We start from the raw sequence: 25,130 nt of genomic DNA, 5'->3' as shown, positions 1-25,130 counted from the left end.
AGCCCATGAGCTGTAACAGTTTTCCAAGCAGAATTCTGCACAGAAACATTTCCTGTGGATTTAGTTAAAACCTAGGCTATACTTAGCAACCAATTTAAACCAACAAGTTACTGTTCTTATGCAGGGTATCAACCCCATAAAAGACGTACACATTTTAAAAATGCTTATCTTATGCTAAAGCATTCACAGTTTTATCTGGTGTAAATTGCAGAGTTTTGTTTGGGGGGGCGTACATGATGACTGCTCCGCGTGGGAGACCAGGAGCTGCCCTGTGCCTGTCGCAGCCTCTTCCAGCTGGCTCTGACACCAGTGAAAACCCCCCTTTGCACAGCAAAATTTCAGTTGGTCAGAGGGGCACGTGTCACTTGTGCTCAGATATACTTAAGAAAGAATGATGGCTGCTAGGAGTGGGGGACACAAGGGACATGCACTAGAGGAGGCACAGGAGCGGTGTGGGAGGCAGGGGAAGAGGATAGTGTTGGTGACCCAGCCATGGAAGGAGGTGCTCTGTCCCAGGGGAGGCACACCTCTGGAGGGTCTGCCACCCATCAACAATCCACACTAGGGCAGGGGCACCCCTGGGGGACTTGAGGCCCCAGGAGGACCAGTGCTTGATCAGAGGTAGCAATTAAGAAATGAGAAGCACTGGAAATAAATAAGTAAGAAGCCAGGACTAGCAGAAGGAAATGTTATGCACATATCTTGACCTCCTGTGCCACCTCTTCCCTCATGGGAGGGAGTGGGAGGGACTGGGGAAAAGAAGGGGCGTTGAGACGACGAACCGGGTTGGGGGAGAGTTGGGTTTGACTAAGGCTGAGCTTGTGGAAGGGTGAGGAAAAGTGTGTCCATGTTCAACTGCTTGTCATCTCCTCCTCTGCCCAATACCTGAATCAGTAATTAAAAGTTTATGCTAACTGGCAATAAATTAAACTAAGTAAAATTCCAGAAGTTGAGGTGTTTCAGCCTGTGATGATAGTACCCAATTGGATGGGTGAAAACCAAACTTTGTTATGGAGAGAGAGAGAGGTGTAACATCTTTGATTAGATCAAATGCTGTAGCTGGAGGGAGAGGAGGGCAAACACTTTCAGACAGGCAAGTCCTTCTTTAAATTTGATCAGGACCTCTGTGAGTGTGTGAAACGATTTTGTTTGGGACCTCGCTGTGGCTCTGCTGCCTCCTGGAGTTAGTTTTCCCCCATTTACCCACTGGGTTCGACCTGCGTTTGTGTTGGGTTTGCAAGCCAGGACCCAACCTGGCAAAGCCGAGCAGAAGGTGAGGGTTACCTCCCAGCATGGAGGCTGCCGGTGGCCCTGGGCCAGCGCAGGTCTTGGGAACATGAGGTGACACTCGTGGGGCAGCCCCCGCACCTTCCACTCAGCAGCAAGCACAGTGGGGCAGCTGCAGCTTCTTCGTGTTCCCATCCCTCCTGCCTGCTGACCTTCTGGCTGCTGGCTGGCTCTGCCTCGGGGCACCAGGAGCTGCTGCCCATGTTCGGTGGCCCCGGTGCTACTGCTGTGCCTGCCCTTAAGGCAGCAGCAATGCTGGCCCGAGCCGTGCCCCTCTCAGCGTGGGCCCAAGTCCACATGGAGCTCTTGGGCATGGGTGAAGTGACACCCTGTACATCCCCGCTATAGGGTTTGGCTTCCTCTCTGGTCCATCGCGCAAAAATTGGTACAAAATTTTATCCAGGCAAACCAACCAAACTCTGCTGGGGGAGTTTTCCAGGGTGGGCCAGAGCCACCTGCTGCAGGAGGTGAATGCAGCAGGGTGGATTTTTTTGCAGGGTCCCAGCGCTGTTTTGGGACCGTGGATGTGGTGACATACTTGGGCTGCAAAGGCTCTAGATTGGTGTTTCACGTAAGCGAGTGCACAGCCAAACCTCCTCAGGGCAGCCCTTCGCTTTGGAATAGCTCAGAAAATGCCTCCAGGCTGCGTGCCCCTCTCTCCCAAACCTCTTCTTCTCCAGCTTGCCCTAGGTTTGCTGTAATAAAGCAAAGAATAAAAGGGATTAAATGAAAGCTGTAAAGGTACCACCACCAGTACCGCTTTGTGTCCCTCCCTGCTCCTGCCGCTGCTGCTACCCCTTGGCTGAGCAGGGAGGACCCTGAGCCCTGCAGCCCTCTCGCGCCCAGGGCCAGGGACCGCAGGTCACTGCTGGCAGATGGCAGCTTTGTACCCCCGGGCACGATGCCGTGTCCTGGTGGGGTGGCACAGGAGGGGATTCCTCTTCAGACCGCGGGTGTCTTTGGAAGAAAATTTTTCTAGGGCACGGTGTTTGCTTTGATGTGCAGGTAGCCACAATTGCCCGCACAGGTCTTTGGCAAGGCTACCTGTCCTTTGGGGGTGCTGTGGCAGAGGGCTCTGCACAAAGGAGCTACCTGCAAAGGGAGGGGGAGAACTGGCCTGCCTGATGCTGGGATGTCAGAAAAGGGCCGAGAGGGCTGAAATAAACTGCAGCTGCCCCAGGTGTTTCCATCACATTTCTGCCAGCCTGCAGGGTAAGGGAACGAATCATGCTGAGCAGGAATGAGAAGAGGCTGAAGTGCATGAGTCATTGTCTTTCCAAGGCACGTGGGCTGGACCTGTCTGGCCTTGATCTATCCTGGGAGCAGGTCATGAAGGCTCCTGGCTTCTTGCGTGGCCACTGCACAGCACGTCTTCCCAGCTGGCTGCTGGCAGTGCAGCGCTGGGGGGCTCTCAGCGTGCTTCAGGCCAGCCTAGGCTAAATCTCTCCATTTGACCTGAAAAAGGGCAGAGAGAGGAGGGAAACCTGTTTGTGCCCAAGGGCTGTACATTAGGGGAAAACATGGTCTTTCTGAGGCAGAAAGCCAACTGTGTATTTGGTATTTCTTGTTATGAGCAAGCCAGGCACTGTGGAACTCTTTCAAGACTGCTTGGTGACTTCCAAACACCTCTGCATGCCGCAGGGAGGGGCGCACCCCACTTGGGAGTTTTGAGAAAGGAGTTTTGGTAGCAGTTGGAGATAATATGTGACAGGAAAATGACATCAAGCAGCACCCTAAGGCATTGCCAATCACGCTCCCAGCCGGTGTAAACCGCTGTCGGAGGTGATGCCTGGAAGGATGGGGTACTGTCCTGTTGAGGAACGTGGCCTGTATTTGATGGTTTTGTAATTGTCTTCCTCAGACTTTCCAGGAGCACTGGTCCAGAGACTCCCCCACATGACAGGAGGTGAATGAAACATGTTTAGGAGGAAGGCAAAGCCAGACTGGTTGCACCTCCCATCTTTGCAGGAGGGCAGAGCATTCCTCTTTGTCCTTATCGTGACTTGTCCGCTGCTGTGCAGCTGTCTGTGGTGCGCTGCCCGCGCAGGGGGGTACTGGCAGCATGCCTGCAGGCTGCTGGGGGAACTGGCAGCCCCCATGGCACAGAGACCCGCTGCTGGATGCCTCCTGCAGTGACTGACAGGAAGGCTGGGTGCTCTCACAAGAATCAAGTCAGAATTTGTATTTTGGGCAATTTATAGCTGTGGCCTTGAAGTTTCCGGGGGTTAACAGCAGCAGTTTAGCATTGCTGCTCTGCCATGAGACTTTTTTGTCTCTATGGGGCCTTATGTCTGCATCGGGACAGTGGGCAGGGTTTGGAGATGGGGCTGAGTGTTAAGGCACTTACCTGTTCCTCAGCTACAGTGTGAGCGTGTGGGACAGTGGCACAGCTCACAGGTTTCCTGGTCTGCTACTCCTAGGAAATCTAAGACTAATTTGCTACGTGTATTTTGATGGCCTGGAAGGAAGTGGAACGCTTGTGCTAACTTAGTGAATGTAGGGTTGGATACCAAAATGTGGGGAGCATCTTGGTCTCCAGCAGGCTGGACTCTCGGAATTGCATTATTGCCAGGGCTGATGGAAAAGGAGTGCTGCAGATCTGCACGCCCAGGCCTAGAGGTAGCAGGTAAGCAAGGTTGGTAGCAGGTAAGCAAGGGTGCCGTGCTCTTGCAGAGGCCAGTCTCCCTCCATCTTGTGCAGGACCCTGCCTCTGTTGGGCAGCCACATGCTCCCAAAGGGGCCAGCGGTTTGTGCTACCACATTTCGTTTTGTTTTAAACGAAGAAAAATTATCAATAGAAAGCTGGGTTAGAGCAACTATTCAGGGAAATGCACCCATATTAGGCAGCCTAAGATGAGATGAGGAAAAATGTGTTTTGCCCTGCCCCTGCTAATGTTTCTATAAACCAATCTCTTTCTAACTCGTAATTCTTTTAGGTGACTCAAGTCACAAGCTCTTACTCTGCATTTGGTCCAGGTCCCCTTCGTTTGAACTGAGACCAGTCCAGCCACCAAGCCAGTTTAGAATCCATTAGTATGTTCAGAATTCAGAATAATCTCTCTTCCAAGTACAGACCAACTTTTCCCATAATATTTAGTGCTGTTTCACCTTCCTGAAAATACACAAATAAGAGCAATGCTGGAGTGGATTTGCTGGGTGCAGGCTCCTGGGCAGCATGGCCAACCTGGCAGAGTGGCCTGGAAGCACATGTGTTTCACGGCACGGTTTGTGTCTTGCCACCACCTGAGCACAGAGGGGAGGGAAGGAAGAGCAAGGGAACGAACTAGGATCACTACACCACAATGACAAACTCGCGTGTCTTTTATTGAAATAGTTACAACTGTAGCCCTGGAAAAAAGGTGGTGAATGCCTCGTCAGTGTTCACGTGTGAGGGAAATGGTGGTGGGGGTTGTGTTACAAGTATATACAACTTTCATCATACAAAGGCCACATCTGAGAGTTAAACACCCTGCACGTAACAAATCAAACTCTCTATACCTTGGGAAGTGGGCTCTGGGCTTCCCCCCTCTCCCCTGCTCTGGTGTTTGATGGGTGAATTGGGAGTGCTGGGCCAGCTGCCTGGCATGGTCACAGGCACCAAGCAGGTGAGCGGAGGCAGCTGATACCTGCTGGATCATTCTGCAGAGTGCCTTCTCCGCCGCGCCCCCCCCCCCCCCCCCCCCCCCCCCCCCCCCCGGCCCGTGCAAGGGCTGAGCTGTGGCAGGTGTCAAGCAACTCAAGACAGAGCTATTTGCAGACACTTAGCAACTTGCAGAAGGCACTTACTCCACAAGCCCATTGTGATTCATGTATTTCTCATCCTTCACCTGCTCCCTGTTAATCTAGTAAAAGAAGCATCTCTCTGAGAAAAACGACCTTAGAAAACTTTCACATAACTTTCGAATGAAACATCCTGAACTTTTAAACTTTTGATACTTTTTCCCATCAATTTCATAATGCCTGTCAAACTACTATGGTGCTTCTGAGCATTGCTTTGAGTGGAATCACAGGGATGCTCTGAGGGTCCACTGGCTGCACCACTTTACTGGTGCAACACAAGAAGTCTGCTTAGCACATCCCTGCCTGGCACTTCTCCAAAATTAATTCTGCTGGAGCACACTGGGCCATGTACTATGCTGAACGGGAACCTGCTTCTCTGAAACAGCATCAGTGCTGTTGAAGCCTGGACAGTCTCAGCTTACGGACTGTCTGAAAACTTTCTGGCCAGATGGTGCTTTGCCTCAGCAACCACTCAACAATGTTCTTGTCAACTTCCACAAATCCTTGTCTTCATGCTAAAGCCAAATCTTGCTTAAGTCATTCTCAGCATGACTCGGAATTTGATTACTTGCCCCATCTACACTGCCTCTGGAAAGGGCCTTCTGAAATGTCACCATCCCTTACACAAATCTGATGTCACCTTTTACTAGGACTAAAATGACCAGCTACTCCCAGAGGACAGTGAAGAAGACAAATGTTCCTAGCCCTGCCAAAGCAACACTCCAAAAATCCTATATAGTAACTGTGGCTCTGTCAAACGCTAGCTTTAAGGGAGGTATGAGAAGAGAGAGTCAATGCACTATTAATTGGAAAAAATAAAAGCAATCTTGGGGTTAAAATGATATATATGCTATCTGTCAGTGAAAGCTGGGCTTTGGGCTCCGGGCTCTGTTTGGTATTTCTGGAACCCAGCCTCAGTGATGAATTCAGACTGTGAGCCAGACCACCAGGGGACAAAGGATGAGCAGAGAGAAGCAGTGGTGATTCTAGGATGGAGGTGAAGGGTCTTCCTTTGGATGAATGGTGGCAATGAACAGTGAATAATGGAGTATTTTGTGCAAGCGTAAAGGTTTTTAACTGATTCTGATGGAGTGTTTGCTGTCCCAACTCTCTGGTCATCCATATACAGCAGCAGCTGGCTGGAGAAAATAAAGCAGTTTTTCCTTTCCTGCTTTAAAAAGAAATTATTTGAGTCAGACCCTGCACAGGTCAGCTAATTCATGGACAGGGAGGGGCATTCTGGTGGCATTCAGACCACTAGACACCCAGGCAGTGAAGTCTCTTCTGTAGAAAAAGGGTATAAAGAAAAAAACACACGCACGCACGCGCACACTCACCCACCCACCCCGCCTCAGCCAAAATTAATGTTAAACCCCAACTTTACATACACATTAGTGCCACTTTACACTTATTGCCCCATGCAGCCTGCTAGATTCTTCACACCCTGATCATATCTTACAGAATATTTTTATGCTGCACATAAAAAAAATATTCAGTTCTTCCACATCCATCTCCCTAGACAAATGTCTCTTCTGCAAACGCCTCTGCATCATGCTCCTCGTTGGCTCCCTCTGCCCGTTGCTGGCTCCTGAGCCACTCCACCCTGCTCCGCAGGAGTTCGTTCTCCACTGCTTCTGCCTCGGCCACAGGACAGGTCTTGGTTTCATCGTGCTTGAAATACTCCCTGACGGTGTTTCGAATGGAGGTGGGGAGGATGATGCGGATGGTGTGCCTGAATGTGTTGAAGCCCTTGCTCTGGGCTGGCGCCTGCGCCATTTCCACTGGCTTGCTCTCCAGCTCCTGGGGAGCAGAGGCACTTGGGGGGGGCTCTCTGGGCTCTGCCTGTGGGGATGGGCTCATTTGTTCGTGGTGGTAGCGCCTGGAGACAGACTGCAGGACGAGAGGGGTATTCTGCCCATAGAAAACTGTCTGGGGGATATGGACTCTCGCAGTCTGCAAGCCTTTGGAGAAGCTTTGCTCACTGCTGCTGCTGGGTGAGTCACTGCTGCTGGTGTTCACCATGTCATTCTTCTCTTCCTCTTCCACTGGAGAACCCCAACAGCTTTCTTTATTTGGGGCCACATAAAATGTTATCTTGGTGCGCTTCAGGCTTTCCTGGCTTGGAGGGCAGGAATCAACACTTTTGATTTCTACGTTCTTCACCGCCTTCTCCCTGTGCTGCTGGTGGCTGCTCTGTGGGGATCTCTTGCTGGCTGGGCTGGCAGCTGGGAGCTCAGGTTTTCTTTCCAGCTCTTCAGTATAATCTTGGCTCCTGAGCCCCGGGCCAGGGCCCCCACCATAGCCCAAGTGTCTCTCCTCTTCCTCCCAGTCAATGTCAGTTCGTGGGCTTCCCACAGCAACTGTGCTGACAGATGGAGAACTTTCCCTCTCTTCAACGGAGTGACTGCTTTCTACAGCCTGGGGTTCATCCTCAGGGGAACTGTCCAGGTCACACAGATGTAAAGGCACAGGAGATGTGAAGGACTTGTGCCACCCTTTTGGGGACCTCTTGGTGATCTTGGGAGACACAGCATGAAGTCTGGCAGACGTGCCAAACATGAATGGCAGGGATGAGACGTCTGTGGGACTAATGGCCGATGACTCTGAGCAGTAGGAGAAAGCACTGTCTAAGGAGCTGAGCGAGGAGGCAGATGGGGAGGTGGTGGCAGAGGACAGGCTAGAGAAGCTGGACCTGTTGGACAGGCTGGATTTCTGAAGGCTGAGCTGCTTCACCCTAGAGCTGGTCTGAGGTGACTGCCACAAGTTCTGCCTGGCCTTATTAACCCCAGGGCTTAGGCCTTCGTCAATCAACTTCTGGCTCTCCACCTGCAGCTGCTTGAGCCGGTGGATGTAGTCTGTATGGCTGTGCATAATGGTGGCATCGCAGCTGGATTGACGGGCCACCGGCTCGTGGCTCTGTGCGGGTAGCTGGGAGCTGAGGCAGACGCTGGGCTCTGACAAGCACCGGTCCCTGGCCAGGCTGAGTGTGCGTATTGAGCCAATGGAGCAGAAGGAGCCCTCCTCTTCCAGGAGGTCATAGCTGTCTGCGCTGGTGTTCTTCCGGGCTTTGCTCTGGTAGCAGGCTGTGATCTCACTGAAGAGGTCCCAGTCTTCCTGATCCTCACTGAGTAACAAGCTGCTGGATGGTTCAAAAAAGGCATCTGTTTCAGGGACCAGGTGGTGCTTTTGTCCTTCTGGGTCACAAGCAGAAAATTCCAGCTCATCAGAGGAATCATCATGCTGAACCAAGCCTATGCCTGGGGCAGAGAACACAAATTAATTTGCTGGAGTGGTTTGCTTCCTCAGCCTGTACAGTACCTTACAGCCAAGGCAGGGAAATACTATCAAGTCCATGGAAAAGCAAAGATGATCCACGATTTATACAGGGCTCAGAGCAGGACTGGGACCAATATAAAAAAATCTGGCTTGATGACCTGAGCTTTCACCACTGGCCTATATTCATAGGATGGTTAACAGAGACAACCCAGTCTCTTTCTGTTCAACTATTTGGTTTAGCTTTACAGAATTAAGCTGGAAGAAAAGACTGATGGGATGTGGCATTGCTAAAGGCTACACTAAATTCTTGTGATGGCTGGAATAAGTTGAGCAGCAGCCACAAAGACAGCCATCCTCAGGGACACACTGGAAGAATGCACCTCAGCCCTCTGCTTTGCCTGTGCCTGGCAGGCAAAGGGAAAGCCAACACCAACTGGTTTTCAGTGTTTTTTCTTGGAAAAGACACGAAGAGGAAACAAACTCTTTTGCATGAGGAGTTTACCTATAAAAAGATTTTAAACACTTCCGGAAGATACAGTACCACCAGCTTACCCAGAGATTCCTCTGAGTTTTTGGGCTTCTTGTCTGGCCTTTGGAACAAGGAAGCAATGTCACCTCCAAAAATCTCTCCCGAGTTTTCAATCAGGAACTGCACTAACAAAGCCACCTGGCAAAGACATGAATTTACAGAGTCAGTTTCAGGAAAACACAGCCAGCTATATAAAGCAAGTCCAATCGGTCCCAGAACATTCCCTTTCCTTTGATAAAGGTGTAAATTCCTGCAGAACCTTTTGCCCAAGAAGCTGTTAAGAACGTGGCAAGGCATCTGTATGAGCTACACCTGGGGCGAGAATATGAGCTACATGAACTGTTACAGTTTGCTAAGCACAGCACGTTCTACAATTTTCCTTATTGTTGGTAACACCTCATAAGCGACAAGCAAGGATTCCTCCCCTCTGATGCACTGCCATGTTCATTACTTACTTTGTCCTGGCAAGATGGCTTTAGACCCAGCAGAAGTGGCAGCTGCTCCATCTTTCTTGTGCTTGCTTGACCATATGTGGGAAAGCAACCACAGCTTCCCTTTCCACCCTGGAGAAACTGAGTGGCTAAATTCCCCTACCAGCATGGGCACAGCCGCACAGGGAAAGGACCCAGCCCGGATGCCACCTGGCTTAGCACTGTCACTGATCCTGTGCCTTCCTCTAGTCAACAAAATACAGTGTCCATAAAAAGCAGTAAAAGGGGAAGGCACGCACGAGGCCAAACCCGTGAAAAATTACCTTTTTTGTAGACCTGCTTTCCTCTTCAGGCCCCATGGGACTGGGTAGCCACAGCATATTGGGTGCTATGCAAAGAGCCAGGTTAAAGGCATTCATCTGATTCACGCCAGAGTTCTGCTCAATATGATGGAGGACTCCAAAGAGGTGTCTGAGTAAGATGAGGTTGGCTTCTGGAAGCTGGTTGACCAGACTGTTCAGGGAGTGGGAACAATGGAAAATCTTGCCATTCACAAAAATCTGCTCTTCAGATGTAACAATTTGCCTCCCAAAGCTTTTGCCCCCTTCTGCCCTTTTGTAACCAGTCTGAGACATTCACATTTGATAATGAAGTAAGGCTGCATTGCTCCCCTCCACCGACTTAGGTGAGAGCCACAGCTCTACATCCCCATTGCCCACCCGCCCTCACCGCCTGCTCCCAGACCTGGAGGCACCAAGGGACTTGAGTCAAGAATGTGTGGGTAGAAGTCCACAATGCCCTAACAAAACAATGACTGCCCAGCGGAGATGCACACAGCTGCAGGCCAGCAGCACACGAGGTGATGCCACTGCCTGTGCCCCATGCGATAGAGCCCATGGAGGGAGGAGACCCAGGCCAAATGGTAAGGTGCAAACCCATTTTTCTTATCAAACAAGAAGAGGTTTGATACACTGCATATCCCACGGGATGCTGATGACAGACTATTTGTGCTAAGGGCAGCAGCCTCAAGGCAGTGAAGCTGATTTCAAGGTCCCAGCCCCCACCTTGGCATCAGGGCTATTTCTTTTAACTGCCAATATGATGATCAGCTTCATTTTGTGCACATAAGAAAAAAAGTGACCGCTGTTAAGGATCTAAGGCCACTAACATTTGATGTACTCCTGCTGGCTGAACTATTGCGCTTTTTCAGTTTGGTGGTTCTGGTAATTCGAACTGGTCATCAGAAAAGAATTTTCTAATGACATTTTTTGGGGTCAGAAACGTTAACAATGTTCATAAAAGACCACTGAAAGGAACATGTTCTGACCAGTGACACTGGCAATCAGCAGTAGCTCTAACTGTGGCCTGGAGCATTGCCAGGAGTCTCCCAGAAGATGAAGTTTACGTTTAGGGCTATATGCTCCCCTCTTCTTCCACCAAAAGAAGCTTTTACAAAGGCTTTTACGAACCTTTTGATGGCTTCAATCTTATGTGCCCGATTTTCCGTGTCCACAGCTTCCATCCACAGTCCGTGCATGTCTGAGGATAGAACACTGTCAGGTATATTTCGGAGAAAATCCTGAATTAAATATATATATGCAGAGCAGTCTGGTCAGTTTTGAATTCTTTGTTTTGGTTTCACCATGCATATAGTCATTGTTTATTCATATTAAGCACATGATAAAACAAGACCTGACACAAATGCATTTCTCTTGCCCCCCGTCCCCTGCCCCCCCCTGCCACCCACAACTGTTCTGCTCCTGCAAGGCAGCCACCAGCCCTTGTGCCCTGCCCCTTCTCCAGAGCAGGACTCAGCTCTGCTGCTGCAGACAAAAGACTCAAACCTACGGCTGCGCATAATTCTGTTTGAAACATTTCTCAGCTATGAGGGTTGCTGTTGTTTTTTTTCTCAGGGGTCTATTTAACCACTTAATATATATCTTGTGTTGGAAAGTGACTGAATATCCTCCTGGTCCACAGCTTTTTGTATTAGGTCAACAAGAGCAAGAGACAGGGACGTTTTTTGATACTTCAGGTGCCTGAATTATTCTGACCAGATTTAACTGCCAGTGCAAAAGATAGGCTTTTTCTTACTAAAACTTGGGTCTGACCCTAAGCTTCATGCCCCATGCACCACAACCCCTCTGCTTGGATGCGGCAGCTATTTTCCGTCTTGCTTACTGGCTGATGAGAGGGTGAAGGCTTAGGATCTAGATAGCAGAGGCCAGCTCCTTTGAGTATGGCCTCTCTGTTTGAGGGGGATGCAGATCAGTTGCAGTTAAATAGCACAAGTCCTCCTGTATCTCCCTGCAGTCTCTTCTGTGTGTCCAGGAAGGACAAAGCATCTGTGCTACTGCCACCAAAGGGCTTCATGCCTACGTCAACGCAGCATCTGAACTGCTGAGTCCAGACTCTGGCATGTTATTTGGCACTGTACAGATACCATGGTTATTTTGGAGGTAGACCTTGCTGTATCTCCTGCTGGAGGCTGTTTTATACGGGAAGGTGCAAAATGGAAAACTGGCCTGAGGGCCACTGCGTGAAAACAAGCACCTCTGTGCACATAAATGGACTAAGCCATCAGGTGAGAATGTGCCTTGCTGGCAAATGCCTTCTGTTCCCACCCAAACCTTTCCTACCAGTTAAGAGTCAAGTTGCCTCCTTAAAGAAGGAAGGTACCATTAGCCCAGACAGCTGAGTTACTTGGCCAAACATACCGTGATGACAGCTGCAGCCACAAAGACTGACTCTCCATCCACTTGGACATCATCTCCAGAATTCAGCTTCTCTTTCAGTTCCTTGCAAGTCTTGGCATTGGCAGAACGTCTGAAAATGCCTCTGGTAGAGGGACCCTCGTGGTACAGAAGGAGCAGCATATCCTAAGAGAAATCCCAGTTGTACTTAAGAGCCTAACACTTTATCCTGTTGTTTGGTATATCATACCTCACATATTATAACATAATTAGCATAAGACCTAGTCAGTACTGGGAAGAGGACAGACATAGGAGAGCTTTATCATGATTTAACCAGGGACGAGAGCCCACCAGCTAAATCGCAGGTACAGTTCATATGGGTATGCTTATCCTGTGGCAAGTGTGAGCCTGTGGGCTCTTGCAGTGAACGAGGTCTAGGCTATGTAGCATGGCATAGTCCACTGACATTGCTCCTTGTCAGCTTCTGATTACCTGGTTGGAGACACACACTGGAACGGGACAGACATCTGTGCATGAAGTGATTTGGATTACACAGGAGAGGGATGCTCTCACTCTTGTTACTGAACTAGATGTGAATCACCAGCAAATGATGGTCTTTTTCCCCATTCAATCCTCATAAATACTACAAGTGACTTTAAATTCTGGGCTAAACACATCAAGTTTATGTCAGGACGAACAGTACAGGCTGCTCCTTACCATGATTGGCTTGGGAAGGATCCCGTCAGGACAGACAGAGGACAGAGACAGACCGAAGAGCTTCCGTGGGGTGGTAGGGGACTGCGATGGAGGGCTGTTTGTGGGGGTGTTGGTGCTGCGGCGCAGGGCCCAGTCAATCAGGGACTTCTTCCTCTTGGTGTGCTTCTGCAGTGACTCTGAAAGAAAACACAGACCTCTGTTACACACCCATCTGTCCTTCCTACTGGCCAGAGAATGACCTACAGAGCTCCCAGCAGAGCAAGGACTTTCAACCATCATGTCTTTAATAACCACACTCTTAATGGGGATGGCCAGATAACATACAGCCATGAAACCACTTGTTCATCTCTCAACCATCAGCAAAACTCTTCCTCAATCACTGTTCTTCAGGGAACCCTCCTGTTTGTGCAATGTAAGAATGGCTTGCAATTGAAAGGCAGTTGAAGACTGAAAGCTAATTCTGAACATTGCACAGACAAATTAGCCCCTCTGCAATCTCTTCCTCTTTGCATGCAATCAGCTACAAGAGCAACTCTGGGATATGTGTACGATGCTAGGAATAGTTTGGCACTGCCACGGAAAGTGGCAAAGTCTCTGCCTGGTTGCAATGCACTCCTGCTGCCCCTACCTCTCCTCAGCTGCACTGGAGCTTGGAGCCGAGGTTTCAGGACAAATTGACGCTGTTTTTCCTTTGGCAGCTGATCAAAGAAGGAAGCCTTTGTCCCATCAGCCAGGAGGGTGTTATTGTTGCTTCCTTGTTGCTGGTCAGCAGAGTCCCGGATATAGTTCAATGCGATGCTGAAAGGATGCTCGTGCCCTGTTGAGCAAAGAGTTGTATTAAGAGCACGCAAAGATGCAGAGCTATGTGAAAACAGCTCCAGATCTGGACAGAGGAAGAAGCAGCCACATCCAATGGCTCCCACTGCAGCTGGGCCTCTAAGTGATGCTGCTCAAAACCTCCACCTGCGGTCTAAAGAGGCCAGGGCACATCTATGCATATATATAACCACTGCTTTACAGATAAGTTCCTCCAGTTAAACATGGACAGCCACTCTTCATTAGGTCTCCAGAACATTATGTATTAACATTATTAACCTTAGCTCTCCAGAACATCACGCAGCAAAGCACTATTAACTGGGTTTTAGCCCTTGTTAATAGGCTTATGGGCCCCACTGCACTAACAAAATACTGCAAGCATTGCTCTGTGTAGGACCTAGCTTGCTATGACAGTTCAGTATGCATTGGACGAATACAAAAAGCATGTGCCACAACAACTTGGAAAGCACCCACAAATAAACATGTGCAGTCTAAAGAGCCCCAGAATAATAGTCTTACTATGACAACACATGGTCTTTAGAGCAAGACCTCTTTAATAAAACAACATGCATAAACTTCCTTGGAGAGCCTGGGGATGTATTTATTGGGTTATTACTGAAAACACAGTGCAGAGTTAATGCAGAGATTACTCACTTGACATAACTAAGCAGTATCCTACAGGGCAAAACAGTATGAGCAATGGCTGCACCACTGGCTGACCACATCTGTCAGAGAAGCAAGGAGCAGTTTAGATGCATCTGCCAGCTTTGGTTTAGATGCTGCATAAATCAGCGCATTTCCTTGCTTCCTCTCTGGCAGATTGTACAGTTAATCTTACATTTTGCTGTCTTGTTCTTGCCAATAATCCACAAATAAAAACTATTATTATTGTTAGTGTTATTGGAAAACTCCAGCTTTGGTGATCTCCATGATGAACAGTTAGGACTTAACAGACAAAATTCAGTGGTTTATTTTAAAATGTTTCTTGTATTTCTGAAATCATCTCCTACGGATCTCCATCACTGTCCTCTGTTGTGACTGTCCTCAAATCCCTCTACATACACACCTACTTTCCAAGCCTCAGTAGTTTCTAAAGCCTAAACACAAACTGTTAAAAAAGAAAGTTTTCAAATAAAGAGCCTGCAGAGGGCATTGCCTCAAGCAGCCCACATGGGCTTGTGCGATCAGATCAGTACTGGCTTAAGGTGGCAATTCAGAGCACAATGTTAAGAAGCCACATGCAACAAATTGGGTTTTTAATGACATGACACCTTCCGTGGAAAACAGTTCCCTTATTTGTGAACTGAAACACAATGAAAGCTAAATAAATACCAAAAAAGTAGGATAAACCTGTTAGCTTCTGAACTAGAGGCAAAAAGGTCACCAATGGATCCATCTAAAAATTCTGCTTCATTCAGCTGCCAAAGTATTTTCCTCTGGACTGAGCACGTTCTTGCTGCAGTCAGAACTTTCAGGTTCTGACAGAACCTGAAGGCAAAGTGCTCAAGAGGTGTCAGGAGCTGTGCTGCCTGAAGGACATCAGTGGATGTTTCTGTCACAGGTAGCGAAGGTGGGCTGAGGCTGCCCCAGACCACATGCATTGCCTGTGAGAAGACTGCAAAGCTGAGCAGGAGAGGATGACCAGCCTCCAAGCATGTAGCTCTGCAAGCTCATACCAGCAGCCACCGGGCTGGGACTGGGCTTTGAGGCATGTCTACCCTGACGTTACATCTGCTGCATAGGAAGAACTTCTCAGGCTGGCCTAAAAAATCTCCCATATATTTGAAGCATCTGCTGAAAAGTGTCATGGGCTCCCATCCAGAAATTCACAGATTTGCTTGGAAAAGGGAGGTATGTGTGAAGGTCTTCAAAGGCGTCACCTTGTGTTGATTAAATGTGGATCCTGAGACGATAAAAACCAAGTGACACCTTGCATCAGCTTGATGTCACATCTCACATCAGCAGCGGTTCCCTTACCATTTGCTTTTTTAAGCGAAGAGTGCAACATTTGAGATGTGCCTCTGTCACACACCCCTGTATCATTTATCACTTGTTCCTGTGGTGCTAGAATTGAGGGAGAATGGGAAAGCTCTTACCAATGAGAGGGTAAGCCGTGTCGTCTTTTCCTGAGATCACCCAGAGGTGGTGCTCACTTGTTCTGCCCTGGCGGTTAGGGAACACAGGAGAGAAAAATATTAGGTGAAGGGGGCCAGGGTGAGGGTCCATGAGGTTCACTCTACTCAAAAAGCAACAGACAGCAGCAGAGGGCTGAACAGACCAAGGGGTCAGACATGCACTGAGTGCTATGGACTGGAAGGGGAAAGCTTCAGGAGAAGGCTAAGAGCCAGCAGGATGCAAACCCACATGATGGTTTCCTGGCCTATTTCAGCAGTATGTTCCACAACCTTCCGCAGTATTAGACTACTGGAAGATTGTCAAAACTACCTGTTGAACACTGCAACGGGTAAGGCTGCACCACTGCAACGGGTAAGGCTGCACCACTGCAATGGGTAAGGCTCATCTGATAACATCACGGATTTGTTCAGTATTTCATGGCTGTATTAACAATGCTTTGACAAGCTTGCCTCAATCCTAGTGCAGGATTGCAAGCATCGAAGTCTTTAGGACTTTATTATACAAGGTTTGGACTTAATGCAGGCATGTAACCATGTCTGTGTTTCTAATACTTGGCACCCACACATGTTGCTTCACCTTGTAGTCCAGAGAGTACTAACAACTTACTACTTAGCTACAGCAAATCTAGACTTCTCCACATCTGCACTGCCCTGCAAACCAGATACTGCCAGCCTCCTTAGCTAAGATCCTTCAGATATGCAACGGCCACTTACAGGGAGTCCAAGCTGTAGAAGGGTCTTCTTAATCACACTCTCTGCACTTTCCACATTGGACACATTGACTGCAGTAGTCTAGAAAAGAAAAGAGAGAAAACAGAGGAAGCTAATTTGGTTGCAGTTTCTTGTGGCTTGAAAATCTGAGGAATACATCACTCATCTGTCTATCAACTGACTTTAATAAATGTCCATGGTTAGAAGAGTTGTACTAATTTGAACTACACTGAATCACTGTTAAAGGTGATGGCTATACATTGTGAAAATGGTTCTGTGCTACTTCTTCTACTGTGGGTTTTATTATACCATCCAAAGATTCTGTCCAATATTTCTACTGGTAGGAGGTGTTCAGATGCTGTATTTGATCATGTCAGTATCTGACTGATGGTAGTGCCACTGTCAGTCTGAAGGGTGAACACGGCACAACACTAATAAAGCATGAGTGTCTGGGGTCACGCTCTGAGGGAGAAGTCCCCAGAAGGTAAATGTGAGCCACCAAGCTTGGCATGAAGACTAGAAATGTATTCTATTAATATGAAGAGGCTAGGACACATCCCAGTAAATTAATTCAAGAGAACACACCAGTGACTACTTAATGATCAATATCCTCAACTTACTGCACTAAAAATAGAAATGACTGGGCACCCAAGCACAAGCCATCGCTAATTATGAAGTGAAGTAGAAGGAAAAGAGAAAAGAAGCCAGAGGCCAAGAATAATCTTAAGAATGAACCGCTCTTTGGTAAGGGTCTGGCTACCTTCTGATTTCCCAAACTAAAACCTTCTGAGTGGGCTTCCAGTGGGAAGGATAAGAATACCATCTAAAACCTTTTCAAATATGACTTGAATTTTAAACAGGAATAGCAGCAGTAGCACCACAGCCCTGCCTTCCCACCCCTACCCCACAGACCTCCATGTAGCCTTGGTCTGATAAGCAGGTTCTTGGCTTTACTTACAGAAGAACAGTTGTCAGCATCCAGCACATAGATCTGAAGGTTTAGATTCTTTGGATATTCGTTCTGTTTTACCTCACTGATGTGCCTGAAAGTAAAAGAAAAGGGGAGGGAACATCATTTCCCAACCAAACTTGCGAAGGACTGTAAGATCTGGATCCAAGAGGTCCAAGAGACTTGCTCCTTAGGGACTACAATAAATACAGATTAATTATGACAGTAACAATAACATGCAATGTTCACAGTGTGGTCACATGCCCTTCTTTATCTTTCTTGAGGCCCCAGACTAGCAAAACTCCACATGGCAGTACTTTAATGCAGATATATGTGCCTAGCATAACACCTTCCAGCATCCTTACCATCATTACTGTTCTCCAGAAATGAAATTCTCTTCTCCTCCCTGTACCTATATAAGCACTTCTGCCCTGATGTTAGTGGAAACAACATATAAAAACATAACGTGAAAAAGAAACAACTGTAGCCTCTAGATGCCATGAAATACAAACGTTTGTTCAAATCAAAAAATATCTGAATCAGTAACACTTGTGACGTTTCCACAGCGATTAGCAAAGTCAACCTCCAGCTCCAAAGGAAAAAAGGTGCTCCAGTGTTATCTTCTAGTGGACTTAGTCTTTTCTGGACTTTTAACACCAGTTGTGCTTTCACCCAGAGGCTTCTACATTCAGGTTTCAAAAGTGGATTTTTCACACAGTAGCTAGACACTTAATGTGCTGAAAACCAGAGAGCAGTCTGACACCTAGCACGACAAATTTCTCTGAGGACTGTCGAGGAACCACCTAGGAGGAGGATGGAAGGAGGGTTACTTACCACAGTAATGCTGACAACCATCGTTCCTTCACGTCAGCTGAGCTGAAGATAAAAAGGGAGGCAGATCATCAAACAAGTGCTGAGTGGATAACAGCCTTTGGAAACTCTACCCAATTTCATTTATATATAGCTGTAAGTCAAAGTTCCTTCCTGCAAAGCCCTGGAACAAAAGCACTCCTTTCCTGCTTCTGTCCTATTTTAACAAATAACAAAAACAATAATAACAAAAAAATCCCAACAACAAACTGGACTACATTTCCTGCCCAGGCTGGTGAGTGCTCAGGTAAGGGACAAGTATCTTTCTGTGATGCTGGAGTGAACTCATCTTGTGGGCCCTTATTATTTCTGCAGTGATCTTTAATTGCTATTTTCTTTCTCCTGTTATTTCCTTCCCAGTGTCTGCTTTCCTACAAGCTTCTGCTGCCAACATGGGTTATGCTGTTGAGTTTGGACTAAGACATAAACAGCAGCTTGTGTGTCAGAACATGAATCCCAATCAGGAACGCATCACCCGGGAGACACATCCAGACCCTTGGAAATGATGAGACAGCATGTAAGAAACCATGGTACAGTTCCCATTTCTTTTTCCACCAAGGTAGCTGTCCTACAGACGGAAAACCATCAGCACAGATTAGCACGTCCGAGCTGGGCCAACAGAACCCCTGAGGACAGAGCGACCCTTGAAGTCTGCTGGCCTCTCTACTTTGCAAAGGAGAGTACAAAGCAGAGATGCCTGAGCCAGCAGTGACCTGAGCTCCCTGTGGATATACCAGCTCTAGATTCAATTTAGCCGGGCTAGACTGATCTCCAGGTAATAAAAAGCTCACCGGCTTTTTGGTGAGCCTTATTAACTTAGGCACAACATTGGGACAACCTTTGAGATGGCATCTGGGCGTGAACAGGCTACTCTCTAGGGTGCTCCATGCTTCCCTGCATTTCTATTTTTGGGGTTAGCAAGGGCTAAGCAAGCTCTGGCCTATGCTGCTGGCACAGACCCATCTTGAAGAACCCTTCCATTTCTGTAGTCTGTTGCCGTGGGCTTGGGACATCCTGGCAGACAGCTGCAGGAGGAAGGTTTGCCCAGGAGCTGCCCATGCTACCCTCAGGGTGGATAAAGGACTTAATCCTGTCGCAAGGCCATCTGGCATTTTTCATTGAAATAACTAACATGTCCTTCGAAATGAAAAATTCTCAAACTAGGGCTAATCTACAGAAATGGCTGTTGGCAGGTGCTGAAACAACACTCTTGTAGGTTACGTGATGACACATTTGCTATGGCAGGTGTGGCTGTGATGTTCCCAGATGCTCTGCAGCAGGGTTAGCCCTTGCTATAAACAACACTTGCGAGCGCTGGTCCTCTAAAAGGCTCTTGGGGACCAACCTGCAGATATCTAAGATGACTGTCTCCCAACATTTAAGTTTTTAGCACACTGTTTAACATGAGTGGAACTCCCCTCTCTGCTCAATGGGGAGAAGGGCTGCAGCAGAGTTCAGGGCCCTACAGCCTCGGTCATTGCTCCGCTTGACATGTGGGAGACTTGGGCAGCTGCCAGGCTGCTGGGGGAGGGAGGTCTGGTGCCTGGTGACATACCTGAAGGTGACAACATAGTTGGTGGTAGGCCAGCCAATGACAAACGAATTCTCCAGATCCATCTTTTTCTCTGTCACTTCGCTGAGACTGGTGCCAGTCCACACTTCACTCAGAGGCACCTGCTTTTTCAGCTTCAGGCTGGAGGAGGACCTGCAATTCAAATTACAGATTTCTCAGGCCAGAACTCAACATCTAGACCTTCAGAATCTGGTCATGTCACCTTCCAGTCATGCAGATCCAGTGACAGCAACAAGCCCCACCCTGTCCCCCGAACTAAATGTCTGGACATGGGGAGGTACTACAAGAAAGTTTTGCAAGTAGATTTTGGGGTTGGTGGCAGCAGTGGGACAGCTGTGGCTTAGGGCAATGTGAGTGGCCAGAGCCATCATGCAGGTAAATGGTGATTTAGGCTAATTACTGTCTATGCTAATAACTGAAGTCACCTAAGCTCTTAATTTAGGTGTGGCAGAAGTAGCCACGCCAGAAGGCAGTTTTCTGTCCTTACTGCCTCTTGCCCTCATGCTGTTTCTTCAAGAAGCCACATAAAGGAAAAGGCAAACCCAATCAGACAATGTTTCCTTCTGGAAAATGGAGCAACATTAATATGAAGAGGAATTTCTGGAGGTAAAAGTCTTCATAAAGAAGACTTGTTTTGATGCTTGCTCCACAAATAGCTCTGAGCCTAGCTTCAACAGCACATACTGGGGAGATGGAGCGACTGTGAATTCCTCTTACTTCGACTTGGCGATGACCAGCACATCACTGAACAAGATCAAATGTCTTTCCTGTGTCTGCAGGCCCACGGTTAGCTGTACTCGCTCGTCCAGGATGAAAGTGGAGCCTGGGCTGCTGAACACCCCACTTGGCAGCCCATTGTCTGAATGGGAAGAGGAAAGGGTGGTTTCCCTGGAGGAGGAAGATAAATCATAAGACATCAGAAGCTTTTCTAACAAGGGTTTGTGGTTTGACACAGGTGACTGCTTTGGAACAGCCCGACAGCCCCATGCCTCCCCCAGCACTGCCCCTATTACTCTCAATTATGAACTGCATTTGCCTGCCTTTTCCTAGTCAATTCTACCAGCCTCAGGCAGATGGAGAACTGCCTAAATGCTCACACCAAATCTGAGGGGGTTAAGCTGCTGAAACATTCATTTTTGAGTCATTTCTCACTCAGGTCGAATACTTATTTCCTGCACGTGTGTGTGAGCTATGACTCAAAAAGAACATGGAAAAAACATGTCTCATGGCACTGCTCAGCCTACACGGGCAAGGACTGCCATTTCTGCATGTTTGCCATCTGCACTGAACAGCTTGTCAATGCACGGTTTGCAACACAAAGGAAATGAACTGCATGTACTCATTAATTCCAGCCATCTGATTCTGGCTTGCCTGGCTGCAATCCAGCACCTTCTTTCTAGATGCGAGATAGATGTAGCTGCTGGCCATTTCCCAAAAACTCCGACGGTTTTTGCCATCGTTGGGATTGAACCAGATCCTTTACGCTATCCCCAGCTGGAAGTGCCCTGCCAAGTGCTCATTTCCCCTCTTGCCTCTCTGCACCCTCTGAGCACCCTCCCAGCGCTGCTCCTGGCTTGGGCTGGCAGTGCTGGCAGCACAACAGCTCCCACCGGCTTTTCCTGGGTCTGTGCAGGTAGGATTGTGCTGAATGAACAAGCAATAGTTCTTTGCTGAGCCTTGCTCAAAGACCATGTTCATGTGCCTGACCCTGACTGAATTAGCTAACCTCTGAGACATGGCCCCAGATTTATGTAGATAGAAAAACCCCCAGAAATCCTCCTGTCTCTACACGTAGGCAAAAATGTGTGTCCTGCCTGCAGGCAAGGACACATGCAGAAGAGATACCTTCCCTCCACCCTCAGCACTACGAATCTAGTCTCAGGGCAGACTCTACACAAACCAATGAAAAAAACACATGAGCTTTAAGGGTAATATTTTTGACATTGTTAGTCTTAACTTAGTTTCCACTGGCTTTGTAATTGGGCCTCTTTGATTTCACGGGAGTGAGTTTAGAGCCAGCCAGTAGCCGCTTTTCTAAAATCGTCCACCAGTCACAGAACACCCGCACTCCTGCAAGCAGAAATTCCCTCTCCCCTCCTCACCACTCCACAGCCACTGACAAGCGCATTCTAGGCTTCTCCACCTGTTGCATCTATGAGTGAGAAGCTAAAATCACCTTTAAACTTGATACTGAAAGCTTTCCACGTGTGTCAATTGAGCAGTGGAAGCCACACCACCTCACAACCTCGGCAGTGGATTTCCTAAAGCTGGAGGAGTTACACAGCTTTGTAAACACCACAGCAGGAGAGCAAAAAAATCTCACCAATACTCTGGTGGCCTAAGCAAGGATGGCATTGTACCAGCTCCCCTCTATAGCAATCCATCATGAGAAATGTTTAAAGCCTCCCTCCCTCATGAGGATATTCTCCAGTCCAAGTCAAGAATTTGTTTCTCTCTACTTTTTTTAGTGCAGTTTAGGGAGGGAGGGATGACAAAGAAGCCACATAACTTGGTCAGAAGACAACCAAACAAAAATCAGTTCTGCCCTTTCTATTAAATGATTCTCCACGACTTGACCCCACACACTTGTTTCAGAAAAGCAGGATGCACTGTGCATCAGTTACCAATGCTGTGATAGAAAAGGGGTATTCTTCAGGAGGGCTGGTCCAGAACAAAATGTCAATCAGTTTAGTTTTTCTTACAAAGAAAGAAAAAAATACCAAATTAAACAAATCCCTGAGGAAATGTTTTTTGTAAGATTGCCACCAAAGCAAGGCAGCAAAGAGCATGTCATCCCCTTATCTGTGTCTGGTAGTTACAGGGTGCTGCAGGAGGAAGAGGGCTCAGCTCCCACTGAAGGACCAAGGGAGATGGGCTCATGGCCAGCACTTGGTATTTCGGCAGAAGACCTGTGTGTCCATGTTTGTGCATGACTGTCTGCTGACACTCCTGGTGCTTTACACCTGCAGGAGCACAGCGCCAGCAGAGCACTGGCTGCCTCAGGAGCTGCAGGCAAAAGACAGAGCTTCTCTCCACCCAAGCTGGTGGCGAAGGAAAGCTGCTGTCAGCCTGACTGCTCCGCAGGATGGCCCGATCCAGTGGCTCTCCCGCCAGACATCCCAAGCTGATGTCCCCCTGCCCAGTGCCGGCAGGGTGCGGGCAGACTTCCCTGTGCCCCCGCTGTCCCCAAATGCCACTCCCAGATCCCTCTCACACCCAGATGAGTGTGCTGGGGCCAAAGCCCAAGGCCAGCCCTCCCACCCGTGGGCCAGCCGACAGAGCAGGGGCCAGTGAGGTCCCTGGCAGCCAGTCCCCGGGTGCTAGCCAGGCAGCAACACGCTGGGGTGGGACACCAGGCTGCTCCTCAGGGGCAATGTTGCTGCAGTCCCAGCACAAATGCCGCACCGGCCCGTGTCCGGCATCCGATGTGCCTTCCCAGTGTGCCTCATGTCCCCTCTGCCTGCTGCTGCGAGTTCTCGTGGCAGGACCTGCGGCCAGCCATGCTTCCCCTGCCTGTGACAGCTCTGTCCAGGCTGGTGACAGCTTATGGCCTCCTCGTTAATTAAAGTAAACCACAGCCCTCGAGCGCAGTCAGAGCGGAGGGGACAGGGACAACTGTGCTCTCTGGTGGGCTTTGCAAAACACGTGCAGGTCCATACGGGATCTCTCTGCACCCCAGTCCTCTGACAGCTTCCAGTTGTGCTCCTTACCCACAGCCACATGCCACTGGGAGAGGAGTCCCCACGTACTGGTCTGCACTGGGCAGTTCTCTCCCACAGCTGCTTCTGTCTGTCCTTCCCATGGCACTGCCTCTTCCGTTCCTTAGGGCATCTCTGTTTCTGCCTCTCATACCACTGCCTGTGGTGGGTGCCAGAGCAGACTGGACAGCAACAAATTTGTCAGCCAAACACCCACTGACTGTTTGGCAGAACCGCACAAGGAAGCTTGTCTTGCAGTTCAGGAAGCATGGGAGGACAGAGATATTTTTTTGCTGTCTACAAGCATAGGGGACATATATATAGACATATATATGTATTATGTATATATAAAAAATACATGCACACACATATATATATGTACACATATGTACACACATAAATATACATATTCAAGGAAAACCTCTCACTCCTTCAGGAGGTATGGCCTCCCAGCATCAAGACAGCATGTGCGTGGTGATGAGTGACCCGGTCACTGCACCTTGGGAAAAAGGTCCCCCGGACTTTGTGTCTCTGAGCTGGGACCCACCACTCCCTCCTGGCAGCAGCACACTGCCCCCCCTGCACTGCCTCACTACTGGGCATAAGGAAGACAGTGGGGGCTTCCAGCTGAAGGCGAATTTCTGGAGAAAATCCAGGCTGACAAGTCGGGGAAGCAGGTCCTCTCTTTACCTAGAGACGATGTGACACAGCACAGTCACCATATGCCCCATGCAAGCTCTGAACAGGCCCCTGCCATCAAGCCAGTACTGAGGACGCCATGCCCCAATGGCAGGGAATGGCTCTGCGGGGATGGAGCAGGGGCACTGCCCCAGCCCCACGCTCTGCACAGTGAGGCTGCGCTGCTGGCACTGTGCGTTCCCTGTCCAGCCCAGTGGCACAAGTGTTGGAGCTCACCGGCAGCCAGGTCCGCAGGGAAACCACACTACAGGAACATACGCACAGTTTCTTGTACCTGATTTTACTTGGGTGTCTCTGCACTGTGCAAAATATTGTCCAGGTGTTTTTACACTTGGATACAACAGGCATCAAATACCTAGACCTAGTATTACTTGCATTGAAAACAACTGGCTAGTGCTGTGTGGTGGGCTGACCTGAGCTGGCTGCCAGATCCCCACTCAGCTGCTCCATCCTTCCCTCCCTCCCTCCCAACAGGACAGGGAGAGAAAATAAAATGGGAAAAAAGAGGAATTCCCATTGGGGAAGCAGGGCGTCAGCACACGTAGCAGTTACTTGGGAAGACAAATGCCGTAACGTTAATGTCCCCCCATCCTCCTTTCCTTCAGCTTTTATTGCTGAGCATGATGTTGTTCCAGCAAAACCAAAACTCTTCCATATCTGTCCATAAACAAACTGCTCTCCGCACTGTTAAATGAATTTGAAACCCAGTTTGATTTCAGACCGTATAGGCAGAAAGGTGGAAAAGGAGTGAGAAAGGTGTTTCCTCTACCTGGAATGGTACTTTGACTTGCTGAGAGCTTTAGTAATGGCAGAAGGGGCAGATCGTCTTCTTTGGGCTATGGGCTTCATCTTCTGCAAGACAAAAAGACATTCCAGTTAGCCTGGTCACCTTGGAAGCAGATCTGCTCATCGCACTCCACAAGTCCTCTTTTTATCTAGTTAACCCTCACGAAACCTCAGCACTGA

At 48.7% G+C, this 25,130-nt stretch overlaps 1 protein-coding gene across 1 annotated transcript in view; it reads right to left on the bottom strand.

The window, feature by feature from the left end:
- Positions 1-4,590: 4,590 nt before the first annotated feature.
- The window catches only part of LOC102045924 (rho GTPase-activating protein 20-like), a 39,695-nt gene continuing 19,155 nt past the window's right edge, over positions 4,591-25,130 (bottom strand). Inside the window, exons 2-15 of the mRNA XM_055727546.1 lie at positions 24,934-25,016; positions 20,485-20,655; positions 19,750-19,899; positions 18,159-18,200; positions 17,334-17,418; positions 16,379-16,456; positions 15,626-15,692; positions 13,342-13,530; positions 12,714-12,889; positions 12,021-12,182; positions 10,773-10,882; positions 9,627-9,816; positions 8,896-9,010; positions 4,591-8,324 (exon numbers count right to left, since the gene is read on the bottom strand). Of these exons, the coding sequence (XP_055583521.1) occupies positions 6,583-8,324; positions 8,896-9,010; positions 9,627-9,816; positions 10,773-10,882; positions 12,021-12,182; positions 12,714-12,889; positions 13,342-13,530; positions 15,626-15,692; positions 16,379-16,456; positions 17,334-17,418; positions 18,159-18,200; positions 19,750-19,899; positions 20,485-20,655; positions 24,934-25,013 (3,357 nt within the window). The 5' untranslated portion in view covers positions 25,014-25,016 and the 3' untranslated portion in view covers positions 4,591-6,582. The remainder of the gene's footprint in view (positions 8,325-8,895; positions 9,011-9,626; positions 9,817-10,772; positions 10,883-12,020; positions 12,183-12,713; positions 12,890-13,341; positions 13,531-15,625; positions 15,693-16,378; positions 16,457-17,333; positions 17,419-18,158; positions 18,201-19,749; positions 19,900-20,484; positions 20,656-24,933; positions 25,017-25,130) is intronic.

The sequence above is a fragment of the Falco cherrug genome, chromosome 15 (assembly GCF_023634085.1).
Source record: "Falco cherrug isolate bFalChe1 chromosome 15, bFalChe1.pri, whole genome shotgun sequence".
Classification (NCBI taxonomy): Eukaryota; Metazoa; Chordata; class Aves; order Falconiformes; family Falconidae; genus Falco; species Falco cherrug.
The sequence above is the reverse complement of the archived record's forward strand: the minus strand, read 5'-3'. Positions and strand labels throughout refer to the sequence as shown.